The sequence below is a fragment of the Erythrolamprus reginae genome, chromosome 5 (genome assembly GCF_031021105.1).
Source record: "Erythrolamprus reginae isolate rEryReg1 chromosome 5, rEryReg1.hap1, whole genome shotgun sequence".
NCBI classification, from domain to species: domain Eukaryota; kingdom Metazoa; phylum Chordata; class Lepidosauria; order Squamata; family Dipsadidae; genus Erythrolamprus; species Erythrolamprus reginae.
The window spans coordinates 21137726-21150665 of NC_091954.1; the positions used below are offsets into that span (position 1 = coordinate 21137726).

The following is a 12940-nucleotide window of genomic DNA, read 5'->3' on the forward strand; positions in this document are numbered from 1 at the left end:
TTAATAATAATGTAAGAGGGGAGAAATCTGGAACGCATAGGTTTTTAATAATATGTATTTATATTGTGTTGAAAAATATTATTTAATATCTAATTTTCATAAAAGTATTTTGGAAAGTTATGAGTTCCATGACATTTTAAATCCCTGCTTTATTCATTTGCATTGCATTATTTTTCTTCTATTTTTCATATTTTCTCTTGCACTTGTTTACATATGTTCTTAGAGAAAGTAACAGTAAATGAAGAAGCTAAAGTAGAATTTTAGAATTCAAACAGACAGGCGCCTGCATCCTAGATTTAACAGCTGCATAACAAAGACAAAAAATTCTGGATAATGGACGTGGCAGTATCTGGAGAAATTCTAATTCTAATAATTCTAATTCTATTCCACCCCATCCCTTCCCATCCCATTCCATTTTATTTAGTGACCAAAGTGACAATGGCACTGAAAAAAGTGACTTATGACTGTTTTCCCAGCCACTGCATCATCCCCATGGTCACGTGATCAAGATTCGGATGCTTGGGCAACTGGTTCCTATTTATGATGGCTGCAGTGTCCTTGGGACACGAGATCACTTTTTGCGATCGTCCGACAAGCAAAACCAATAGGGAAGTCAGATTCACTTTAGTAACTGGGTTACTAACTTAACATCTGCATCAATTCACTTTTAACGACTGTGGCAAGAAAGGTCGTAAAATTTTGTGGCAAAACTCCCTGAACAACTGTCTTGCTTAGCTATAGAAAGTTTGGGCTCAATTGTGATCATAAGTCAAGAACTATCTGCATGCAGGCAGCTGATACTTCTCAAAATTAGATCATCATTAAGAAAACTGGGAAGGAGAGGCATGTGATTAAACTGATAGCTTCCATCAGCAAAAGCAGAAATCTGGCAAAATGTTCCAACTTTGAGGAAGGCAAGTATCTCACCCACTTGTTTGTCTTTCCAGGAGCAAAAAAATTACATATGAAGAATCTTCTAGACCAGAAAGTCACCAACTGATGGTCAGCGGACTACTAGCAGTCTGCAAGATAATTTTTGGTGGCCTGCAGAAAAATTATTTGCATTTTTTTTACATTGCACTAAATACTATTTATCTTTTTTTAAAAAAAATCATATTAGTGGTCTATGGGATTTAAAATCATGAATTTAATGGTCCCTAATGCCTGAAAAATTGCTGACCCATTCTAGACCAGGGGTGTTAAACTCGCTTCATTGCATCGTTGTCATGTGATGTATCACGACTTTTTCCCTTCGTTAAATTAGATGAAGGTGTGGCTTGCATGTGATATTATTATTATCATTATCATTATCATTATTATTAATTAAATTTGTATGCCGCCCCTCTCTGTAGACTCCGGTCTGAAGGCCATAAGTTTGACACCCCTGTTCTAGACCAATGGTCCCCAACCTTTCTGGTTCCATGGACCAGCAGTGGTGGCAGCGGTGTTGGGGAGGGGATGCTTTTTGGTGTGTGTAATCTAATCCCACAGATTTGTAAATAAATCACTATCACTGATACAGTCCGGTTCCCAATGGGCCATGGAGCAGTCCACAACTCAGGGGTTGAGGAACCCTCTGCTCTAGACCTAGCACTGTTGTATCTCCCAGTATTTTGATTCTACATTTTGTGGCTAGAGGTGGAGCTCTTGCCTCACAATCACAATAGGTAGAGGCAGATGTAAGGTCTCCTGCTTGGGCAAAGGGTTGGACAGATGACCTGCAAGGTCCCTTCCAACTCTGTTAATCTATTACAGTATTCCCTCGATTCTCACGGGTTCAAACTTCGCGAAAAGTCTATACCACGGTTTTTCAAAAATATTAATTAAAAAAAACTTCATGGTTTTTTTCCCTATACCACGATCTTTCCCACCCGATGACGTCATATGTCATCGCCAAATCTTCCTCTGCTTTTAATAAATATTTTTTAAAATAAACTTTAATAAATAAACATGGTGAGTAATAATCTAAATGGTTGCTAAGGGAATGGGACATTGCAATTTAGGGGTTTAAAGTGTTCAGGGAAGGCTTGTGATACTGTTCATAGCCAAAAATAGGGTATTTACTTCCGCATCTCTACTTCGCGGAAATTCGACTTTCGCGGGCGGTCTTGGAACGCATCCCCCGTGGAAATCGAGGGAACACTGTAATATCTTGCAGTCAGCCTCTAGGAATTTTGATTTTAATCGGAAGAGAGTAACTAGCAGTAGACACGCCTAATTCCTGACTTCCTCCGTATTATCTGAATCTTAGTTCACCTTCTTACTGAACCTCCTGTTGAGAATCTGATAGCTGTTGAAAGTGGAAATCTAGTCTAGACTAAACCTATTATTCTTCTATACTGGTGCTCTGATTAAGGCTAGAATTGAATATAGTCTATATTCCAAGTAACCATGGTTTGGAAGCTCTGACTACATGGGAACTATGATTTGTCTTTCTGCTTGGCTAGAGGATTTGTAAAAGGCACTCCTACCTTTTCTAAAGGTTGTAGCTACAAAGAGTAAACTATAATGCCTCTTCTCTAATCCAGCTATTCATCCTAGGTACAAGGCAAATAAATACTGGACCCAGGTCAGCCTTGTATGCCCAACAGTGACTTGAGCCTCCAAAATCTGTTTTTGAGCTTGCCAGGGTCATGAGGTCTACACGTGATGACTAAGAAGTGCTCTTGGAATTCCAAATAGCATCCACAATTAAATCAGAATCCCAAGCAAATGATTCCTCAAAGTTACTGTATTCCCAAAACCTCTCATGAGAATTCTGTCTCCATCTTTTCACATCAGATCCAACACCTGTCACCTGCATTGCTCTTTTATTCGATTGGAGCCCCTTATTTAAATAGCAGTTACAATTATGTAGCTGGAAAATTGTCACAGTCCATATATTATAACAAAGTCTTTTTAAGTCTGTGAGCTTAACAGATGACGGCCCGGGCAACTGGGAAAACTATAAACATTTATCAGGCTCAGAAAGTCTTTTATCTCAAGGCTGGCAATTCGTAGCCTCTCTCATATTGATTTCTCTATGAATTAGGATGCCTGTGCAAGGCTGCAAAGGAATTTCAAATGCCTATGCAGATATTTTAAAAAGAAAAATGATGTATTTATTTGTAAAGCAATATCATTAAACCATCTCTCTCTCTCTCCCCCATTGTGCTGCATACATACATACAAACAGACACACACACATACACACCTTCTAAACATCAGCAAGATCTTTCAGGAATTCGGGTGAGCAGTGAGGTTCTTCCACTATTAAAGATAGACCACATGTTTGCTTCATGCCCCTCTCATTAATAGCAAAACTCCATGGCTTGCATTAGCTGCTGATCAGTTTCTGGTCACAATTCAAAGTGTTGGTTATGACCTTTAAAGCCCTACATGGCATTGGACCAGAGTACCTCCGGAACCGCCTGCTACCGCACGAATCCCAGCGACTGAACCACTCCCCCCGGAGATTAGAATTGCCCCCACCCTCCCTGTTTTTCGTAAACTACTCAAAACTCACTTATACCGCCAGGCATGGGGGAGTTGAGACACCTTTCCCCCAGGCTCTTTTATACTTTGTTTTATGTTTGGTATGAATGTGTTCTTTGTTTTTTTAAATAATGATAGGGTTTTATATGTTTTTTAATATTAGATTTGTTCTACTATAATATTATTTTTATTATTGTTGTGAGCCGCCCCGAGTCTTCGGAGAGGGGCGGCATACAAATCTAATAAATTATTATTATTATTATTATTATTATTATTATTATTATTATTAATATTATTATTTATTATTAGCCATAGGCCATGTTGCTAGGATGCCATACCATCGCATCCCTAAACAGCTCCTCTATGGTGAGCTGTCTAAAGGAAATAATAATAATAATGTATTAGATTTGTATGCCACCCTTCTCCGAGGACTCGGGGCGGCTCACAACAACATAAACAGTGTACAAATCCAATTTTAAAATGCAATTTAAAACCCTTATAATAAAATAAAATAACCACACACCCAATCAAACCCTACACCAGCCTTGACAATTGGGGTTTGTGTTAGTTTCCCCATGCCTGGCGGCAAAGATGAGTTTTTAATAACTTATGAAAGGCGAGGAGGGTGGGGACAGTTCTAATCTCTGGGGGGAGTTGGTTCCAGAGGGCCGGGGCCGCCACAGAGAAGGCTCTCCCCCTGGGTCCCGCCAGACGACATTGTTTCGTCAACGGGACCTGGAGAAGGCCCACTCTGTGGGACCTAATCGGCCGCTGGAATTCATGCGGCACAAGGCGGTTTCGGAAAGTGATCGCACGGGGGGGAAAAGGAAGCAATACAAAGACACATTGAAAGCCGCCTGCGTCCCTCGATATTGACTCCACTTCCTGGAAAACCCTGGCACAAGTTTGATCAACATGGCACATGCTGATTCACCAAGCCTGCCAGATATCCGAGGAAAGAAGAATAACCAAAGCAGGAGAGAAGTGAGCACTCTGCAAAGCCAGAGCTGCAAATGCTGTGACTATTATTATTATTATTATTATTATTATTATTATTATTATTATTATTATTTATTAAATTTGTATGCCGCCCCTCTCCGTAGACTCCATGTGGCAGAACATTTTGTGCCCGCATAGGCCTTACCTGCGGACACATCGTAAACAGCCCACAACCAGTTAGATGTCAAGGTCCTCCTTGAACACGATGGAGGGACATCTATCTCGTTATGTATGTTGTACACACACATACACACACACCCCTTCTGAACATTAATAACAATAGCAATAGCACTTAGACTTATATACTGCTTCACAGTGCTTTACAGCCCTCTCTAAGCAATTTACAGAATCACCATATTGCCCACAACAATCTAAAATAGGTCCTCATGTTACACATCTCAGAAGGATGGAAGATTGAGTCAATCTTGAGCCTGGTGAGATTCAAACATGCCACAAAAAAGAGGAGGTCTGAACATTAGGCTCTCTGTTCTTCTTCTGCTGGACAGGCTTTTAAACAAGTCTTGCAAATATTAATTTTGGGGAATTCACTGCACGTTTAAATAAAATTGTTGAAAAAATTCCCAGTCCGGAGAAGGCATTAGCGACACTGAAAATTCTCTCCCTTTTACTATACTGGAATAGAAATGTGCCTTTTGCCTCAATTTTCTTATGTGTGTGTAAGAGATAGTAAAAGTAAGAGATACTTTTAAGACTTGTGGACTTCAACTCCCAGAATTCATCAGCCAGCTTGGCTTGCTGAAGAATTCTGGGAGTTGAAGTCCACAGGCCTTAAAGTTTCCAAGGTTGGATGCCCAATCTAGAATCTAGAATATTCTCCAAGTCAATTTCACTGTGTAAAAGAACTATCCACATACTTCCAAATTCTATTGCCATAGTGGGGGGAAAAACCCAGAGAAAGGGAAGAAAAACCTGTTCTCTCAATTTCTCTACCCAATGTATATTTTCTATAAATTCTTATAATAAAAACGGCATAGGAGTAGAAAGTCTGCTATTTGCCAACCACATTGAAGATCACATCCCATCAGTCCTGCAAGTGTGGTTTATTGTTTGTTTGTTTGCTTGTTTGTTATTTGGATTTATATGCGGCCCCTCTCCAAGGTTGTTGGCAAAAGAGTTGTGGAAGTTGTCTTTCCGAAAATAAAAAATCAGAAGACCATCATCTGAGCTGACCTGCTTTATCATGCTGCTTTTACATTTCTCCAAATGAAAACACCCAATTATTTATTGACAGAAATCACATATCTTTGCCAACCCAACTGAAGTCAGTCAATGATTGCCTTCTATGTATTTTGAAGAAATTGACTATGGTAGGGGTATCAATTTCATAAGGACGACATCAGAGAGCTGGGTGGATGTGGCCAGCTCGACATCACTCATGTCGGGGGCACCTTTGGGGGCCCACGTGCTCCGCCAGTAAAGACAGAGTTCGGAAGGGTTGTCTACGACACTCCTGAGCTCTGTTTTTGCTGGCAGAGGGTTGCAGGAGACCGTCACAGCCAAAAATAGAGCTTTGTACTGAACTCTGTATTCACCAGCAGAAGCACTGCGGTCTGGTCCTTTACTGTTTCCAGGGTGACCCTGCAGGCCAGATCTAAGCACCCCATGGACAGGATCCTTAAGTTTAACACCCTGGTCCATGGCAACCACAAATCAGGAGAAGTCCAGTAGCACCTATTTGGATTAACAAATCTAATAAAACTTTATGCTTTTTAATCAGACTTGTTAGAACATTGTTTCCCAACCTTGGCAACTTGAAGACATTTTGACTGGGGAATTCTGGGAGTTGAAGTCCAGATACAGTGGTACCTCATCTTACGAACCCCTCTTCTAACGAACTTTTCGAGATATGAACCCAGTGTTTAAGATTTTTTTTGCCTCTTCTTCCGAATTATTTTCACCTTACGAACCCATGCCGCTGCTGCTGGGATGAAGAGGTTTCTTTTTTCCCCCTTTTTTGAAGAAAGAAAAGGGAGGGGCGGCTTGGAGGGGGAAAGACTTTGCATTAACAAAAGTAGGAGAACAGGGTGCTTGCCGAGGCACTGAAAGGGTGTCTTTTGAAGAAAGAAAAGGGAGGGGCGGCTTGGAGGGGGAAAGACTGCATTAACAAAAGTAGGAGAACAGGGTGCTTGCAGAGGCACTGAAAGGGTGTCTTTTGAAGAAAGAAAAGGGAGGGGCACCCCCCTTGCCTTTCTTACTTCCCACTCACCCTTTAGCCTAGCCTTGCTTCTTCCATCCGCCCCCTTTAGCTGCTCCTCCCTGCCCTCTGTTTGCCTCCCTTCTAAAGTTTGGGATTTTCCTGAAGGATTTGCAGGCATTATTTGCTTTTACATTGATTCCTATGGGAAACATTGTTTCATCTTACGAACTTTTCACCTTAGGAACCTCCTCCTGGAACCAATTAAGTTCGTATCATGAGGTACCACTGTATCTCCAAGTTGCCAAGGTTGGGAAACACTGTGTTAGAAGATGCCTGTCTGTGTCCTGTTTTCATGTAAGCAAATTAACTTAAATCCCAAAAATGTCATACTCACGCGGATATCTGATGATCCTTCCTCTTCAGGAGAAATGTCTTCTGAGCAGTTCTGAAGCTTGTACATCCAGTAGTGCTTTGCAGTGATAATAAAGTTTAAGGGCAAGAGAGAGTTGGTCCCAAGGAGGAAGAAAATCATATAGGTGGCATTCCAATGGTCTTTGGGCTTTCCGAGAATATACTGGTTTGCCCCTGATTCTTCTAGGAGTGCTTTCTCTTCTTGGATTGTGGGGTTCTTTGACTTGTACAAAGAGCTTGTGATGGGCTGGAAGTCATCTTCGCTGTCTTCCAAATCAAGAGACACTTTTATGAAGAAAATAAATATCATTAGGATAAAATATTAACCACAAAATCTTTGTTACCCAATGCAAGTCCTCACCATCAGAATTATTGTATGGTTGATTCTTTGTACCTACAAAAGGCTATCAATTAAGATATGCACGATGGAGATTTTTTTCTAGCACTTGCAATCTTAATTCAGTTCTCATCTTATGAAAGATGACAGTGGAAATATTGGCTGCCTTGGGGGGGGGGGAAATATAAATCATATTATTTGGTCTGATATTTTGTACCAAATTGGCTTCTTCAGCTCAGTATTCCAGTGATTACTTTTGCTCCCTTCAGGATGGAGAGGGTTTACCCAATCCTATCTGAAGACACCAGAGACTGACGTTGAGAACTTTTCCATGAAAGGATGTAGGCTCCCTGATTAGTTCCCAGAACCAGTCTGCAGCACTCCCGAGAACTGCTAGATGGCAGCAAAGTGACAGAACATTTACTCTTTCCTGCAGCACTCCAGAGCAGAGGTCCCCAACCTTTTTTGCACCAGGGACCAGCTTTAAGCTAGACCAGTTTTCCATGGCCCGGTGGGGGGGGGGAGCTAGCTGTCAGCGGCGCCGTAAAAGGGGCGATCAAGAGAGGAATGGGTGAATGAATGGACGGAGGGTGGGAAGGAAGGAAGGAAAGAGGGAAGGTACAGGAACAGAAGAAGGGTGCAAAGAAGCAAAGAAAGGTGTGAAAGGGGAGAGTAAGAGAGGAAGGAGTGAAAGAAGGGAATGAGGGAGGAAAGAAGGGAGGAAGGAAAAGGAAAGCAAGAAATGGAGGGAGGAAAGGAAGGAAGAAAGGAAGGAAAGAAAGAAGGAAAGAGGGAAGGGACAGGAACAGAGGAAGGAAGCAAGGAAACTTATGAAAGGGGAGAGTAAGAGAGGAAGGACTGGAGGGAGGGAGGGAGGGAAGAAGGTAGGAAGGAGAAAGAAAAGAAATAGAGGAAGGGAAGGTAAAAGAGAGAAAGAAAAAGAGCAAGAAAGAAAGCAAGAAAGAGAAAGAAAGAAAGAAAGAAAGAAAGGCAACTTCAAAGAAAGGCTCACTGAGCATCTCTCACTCTCTCTCTCTTTCTATCCCTCTTTCTTTCTTTCTCTTCCTTTCTCTCTCTCCTCTTCCTTTATCTCCTCTCTCTCTCTCCCTCTCTCTTTCTCTCCCCCTCTCTCTCCCCCTTTCCCTCTCTCTTTCTCTCTCTCTCCCTCTCTTGCTATCTCTCCCCCCTTTCCCTCTCTTTCTCCCTCTCTTTCTCTCTCTCCCCCCTCTCTCTTTCTCTCTCTCTCCCCCTCTTTCTCTCTCTTCTTCTCACTTTCTCTCTCTTGTTTTCTTTCTGTCTCTTTTGCTTTCTCTCTCTCTTACTCTTTCTCTCTTGTTTTCTTTCTCACGCTCTTTCTCTCTCTTGTTCTCTCTCTCTTGCTATCTCTTTCTCTCCCCCTTTCTCTCTCTCTCTCTTTCTCACTTTCTCTCTATCTTGCTGTCTGTTGCTCTCACTCACTCTCGTTCTCTCTCCGTTCTTCTCAGCGGTGACGCGCGCACACCGTGCCCGCCTCACATTTGCTGAGAGCACTTTCGTCCCGGGCTCTTAGCAAGGGGGTTGCAGGAGAGGCGGGGCCGGCGGCAAAGGTGATATTCCGAGTGGGCTAGCAGGGAGATAGGGAGTGCGCGCAACCGCCCATGCGCCCCCGACATTGAATATCACCTTCCGCCGGCCCCGCCTCTCCTGCAACCCCTTTGCTGAGAGCCCCGGGGCGAAAGTGCTCTCGGCAAATGTGAGGCGGGCAGGGTGTGCGTTCCGGGTGCGGGAGGAGCTGCGGTGAAAGGCAGGAGGTGGCAGAGGAGCAGAGGGGGCAAATCGGGCAGGCGGTGGGCAGCGCGGAAAGGCCGAGGGGGCCCTGGCGCCGCGGACCGGCTGAAAAACCCCAGCGGCCCGGTCCTGGTCCGCGGACCGGCGGTTGGAGACCCCTGCTCCAGAGAACTGCTAGATGGCAGCAAAGTGACAGAACATTTACTCTTTCCTGTCATCTATTGGTGATTCGTAGGTAGTTCTGCAGAGCAGAAGTGGTAACTCTATCTTTGGGTGTATTGAGAAACAAAATCTCAACTAGCTACCATTAGGAGTTGCAGCGACAGATTAAACATTCTTGATGTTATTTCCAGAGGGACCTGGAACGGAACTGAAAAACTGTTAGGCATTGGGCACTAATTTTTAATCCAGGACCAGCTTTCCCCAGTTTCTTTGCTGTGGGTGTGTATGTGTATTTTCCTGACTGGATACTTAGACAAAATGGTTGAAATAGGACAGTTTGATTGCCTAGTCACAAAATGGCTGCTATAGTTGGTATATTAGATAGAAGGCAAACTGGAGATCAGGTCTAGATGATCGGACGCCCTTTTTATGTGTCACACACACAGCACATGTACAAAAAAAGGATGTGGATCATTCGGTATTAATCTTGATTTTTTTGAAACATAAAAACATAGAAGACTGACGGCAGAAAAAGACCTCATGGTCCATCTAGTCTGCCCTTATACTATTTCCTGTATTTTATCTTAAAATGGATATATGTTTATCCCAGGCATGTTTAAATTCAGTTACTGTGGATTTACTAACCACGTCTGCTGGAAGTTTGCTCCAAGGATCTACTACTCTTTCAGTGAAATAATATTTTCTCATGTTGTTTTTGATCTTTCCCCCAACTAACTTCAGATTGTGTCCACTTGTTCTTGTGTTCACTTTCCTATTAAAAACACTTCCCTCCTGAACCTTATTTAACCCTTTAACATATTTAAATGTTTCGATCATGTCCCCCCCTTTTCCTTCTGTCCTCCAGACTATACAGATTGAGTTCATTAAGTCTTTCCTGATACGTTTTATGCTTAAGATCTTCCACCATTCTTGTAGCCAGTCTTTGGACCTGTTCAATTTTGTCAATATCTTTTTGTAGGTCTCCAGAACTGAACACAGTATTCCAAATGTGGTCTCACCAGCACTCTATATAAGGGGATCACAATCTCCCTCTTCCTGCTTGTTATACCTCTAGCTATGCAGCCAAGCATCCTACTTGCTTTTCCTACCACCCGACCACACTGCTCACCAGAACCAACTGAGGTCTTGTGCCAGTATGGATGTTCCTTAGACTCTCTCCCCTTTTCTGGGCAAATGAGACAAAGAAATCCTTCTTATTTTTGGTTTAGAGATGCTTATAATTGATTTGGTGCCCGTAATTGTAATCAGCAGAGGTACTCTGGACTGGCACTCTGCCTTTAAAAATCTTTTTTTAACAAATCTAAACAAATCTAAAAACTCCGGTGGAACAGTCTAATGAATGCTCAGGAAGTATCTGCAGGCTCACTGGGACTTACTGGTACCAGTAAGAAATCTGTCTTTTGTCTCTATTTTGTCATATGGTTTTATTGACAGAGTTTGAGGGCATGCATTGAGTTTGCTATTCATTTACTTGGGGAGACGGGGCTCTAAATTGTTACTTGCTCAGTTTTAAAAGAAGTCTGGTGTATAATAAATAGCCTTCTCGAGGGATTATAGGTAGTCCTTGAGTTGTGACCACAGTTTGGGGCACATCTTATGCTGCTAGGCAAGATGAATGTTAAGTCAAGTGTGCCTGATTTTATGAACTTTTTTTGTCGCAAATTTTAAGCAAATCATTGCAGTTGCTAAAAAACCTTATGGTCATTAACTAAATTTGTCTTCCCCATGAACTTTGCTTGTTGGAAGCTGGCTGGGAAGGTTACAAATGGTGACCACATCAGCCCAGAATGCTGCAACCCTCATAATAGCAATAGCACACTAGGAGTTGAAGTCCACAATTCTTAAAGTTGCCATGTCTTAAAGTTGCCAAGTCCACAAGTCTTAAAGTTGCCAAGTGGCCAGCCCCAAAGCCAAACCCCAAAGCTGTATCCTCCTGCTGGGTTGACCCTGGAAAAGAGAGACCTTTAGGGAGGTAAGCCACTCCAAAGCTAACCTCCTGGCATTACTAAAAGGTCTGTAAGGGGCATACATAAGCACATCATTGTGCCTACCATCCCTGTCTTACTGTCTTATTGTCCAAATTTACCTGTCCCTACTTTTCTTTTGTTTATGTTCATACCAATAACTGCCCCGAGTCTACGGAGAGGGGCGGCATACAAATCTAATAAATAATAATAATAATCTTGTACATGTTTTGACAAAATAAATAGATAGCTAGACAGACAGACGATAGATAGATAGATAGATAGATAGATAATAGATAATAGATAATAAATAATAATAATAATAATAATAATAATAATAATAATAATAATAATAATAATAATAATTTATTAGACTTGTATGCCGCCCCTCTCCAAAGACTCGGAGCGGCTCACAACAAATAATACAGACAGATAGACAGACAGACAAACAAACGATAAAGATAGAATAGATGATAGACAGACAGACAGACAGACAGATTCTGAATTCTGAGACTGCTAAGCCTTTCAAGTTTTGTTTTGGTTTAGCGTGCGCGCGCCCGAGACACGGGCGCGCCCCGAACGCGCACTTCCTTGCGCGTTTAAAACAAAGTAACAGAATCTTAAAATCTGGGAACCTCCAGCACGAAAATTGCTCTTTGGGGTTTTTTTCACCATAGGATCACCGGAGGGGGGGGGGGAGGGAGGTTTTTCTACCCACTGTAAAAGGAAAGCGGCGCGGAGAGACCAGCTTCCCAAGCGATTAAGCTTTAAGGAAACAACCCGGGGGATTCTCGTAGGTGTGCGTCCGGGACGGAGCCTCGCCGACCGATTAGACCGAAATTCGGACGGGCAAAGAAAGATGCGCGCTTGAAAAGCACCGGTCCTTCCAAAGAGAAAGGTAGAAAAGCGAGCGGAGGAAGAAAAGGAAGGGACGCCAGCCGAACAAAGCGTCGGCGGGGCCGCGCAAGAGCGAGCCGGGAGAGCCACCGAAGAAAACCACTTACTGTCGCCGCTTCTAGGCGCCTCCCCATCCAACTCATCCGCCGAGGCTTTTGCCGAGCAACCGCCGGCGGCCCTCAGGAAAAACCCCTCCCACGGGCCGCCTCTTCCACGACGCCTCGGCCCGGCCTCGCTTCCCTCTTTGCAACCGGGCGGAGCCGCGCGACAACACCGGCCGGCCGCCCTTCGGAGGCCTAGTCGCAGCGCGGCTGGGCGCCAATCCTGGTTCCGGAAAGGTTTCGAATCCGGTTCCAGGCCAAGAGGGGCGCCTTGTCTCGCCCCGGGAAGTGCCGCCGAGACGCCCCGAAAAACCTTCCTTGGGGGCGCCGCTTAGATTCTTCTCCTAAAGGCGGAAGGGGGTGGGGGTGGAGGCTACCAACAGCTTTTAAGGCTTGTGGACTTCAACTCCCAGAATTCCCCAACCGGCAAGGGGTGCTGAAGGCCGCACATCTTTAAAAGTTGTCAAGATTGGAGACCCCCCCCCCCTTCTAGATTACTGTATGTGAAATGATTGGCTTTGTCACACAAAACTGCTTCCACTTGGGGAAAAGGAATCCTCAATCTGAGTATTGTACTGTATTGGCAGTTCTGTGTTAGCAAAAACTTCAGAAGAAAAGGATTTAGGGGTAGTGATTTCTGACAGTCTCA

At 43.3% G+C, this 12940-nt stretch overlaps 1 protein-coding gene across 2 annotated transcripts in view; it reads right to left on the reverse strand.

Annotated features, from left to right (window-relative positions):
• SLC29A3 (solute carrier family 29 member 3) overlaps positions 1 to 12644 on the reverse strand; it is a 68309-nt gene extending 55665 nt beyond the window's left edge. Inside the window, exons 1-2 of one of the 2 annotated variants that reach the window (XM_070752208.1) lie at positions 12298 to 12644; positions 7026 to 7327 (exon numbers count right to left, since the gene is read on the reverse strand). In XM_070752208.1, the coding sequence (XP_070608309.1) occupies positions 7026 to 7327; position 12298 (303 nt within the window). In that variant the 5' untranslated portion in view covers positions 12299 to 12644. Of the gene's footprint in view, positions 1 to 7025; positions 7328 to 12011 lie in introns of both variants that reach the window. The other variant, XM_070752209.1, reaches the window with a different exon arrangement.
• Positions 12645 to 12940: the final 296 nt, after the last annotated feature.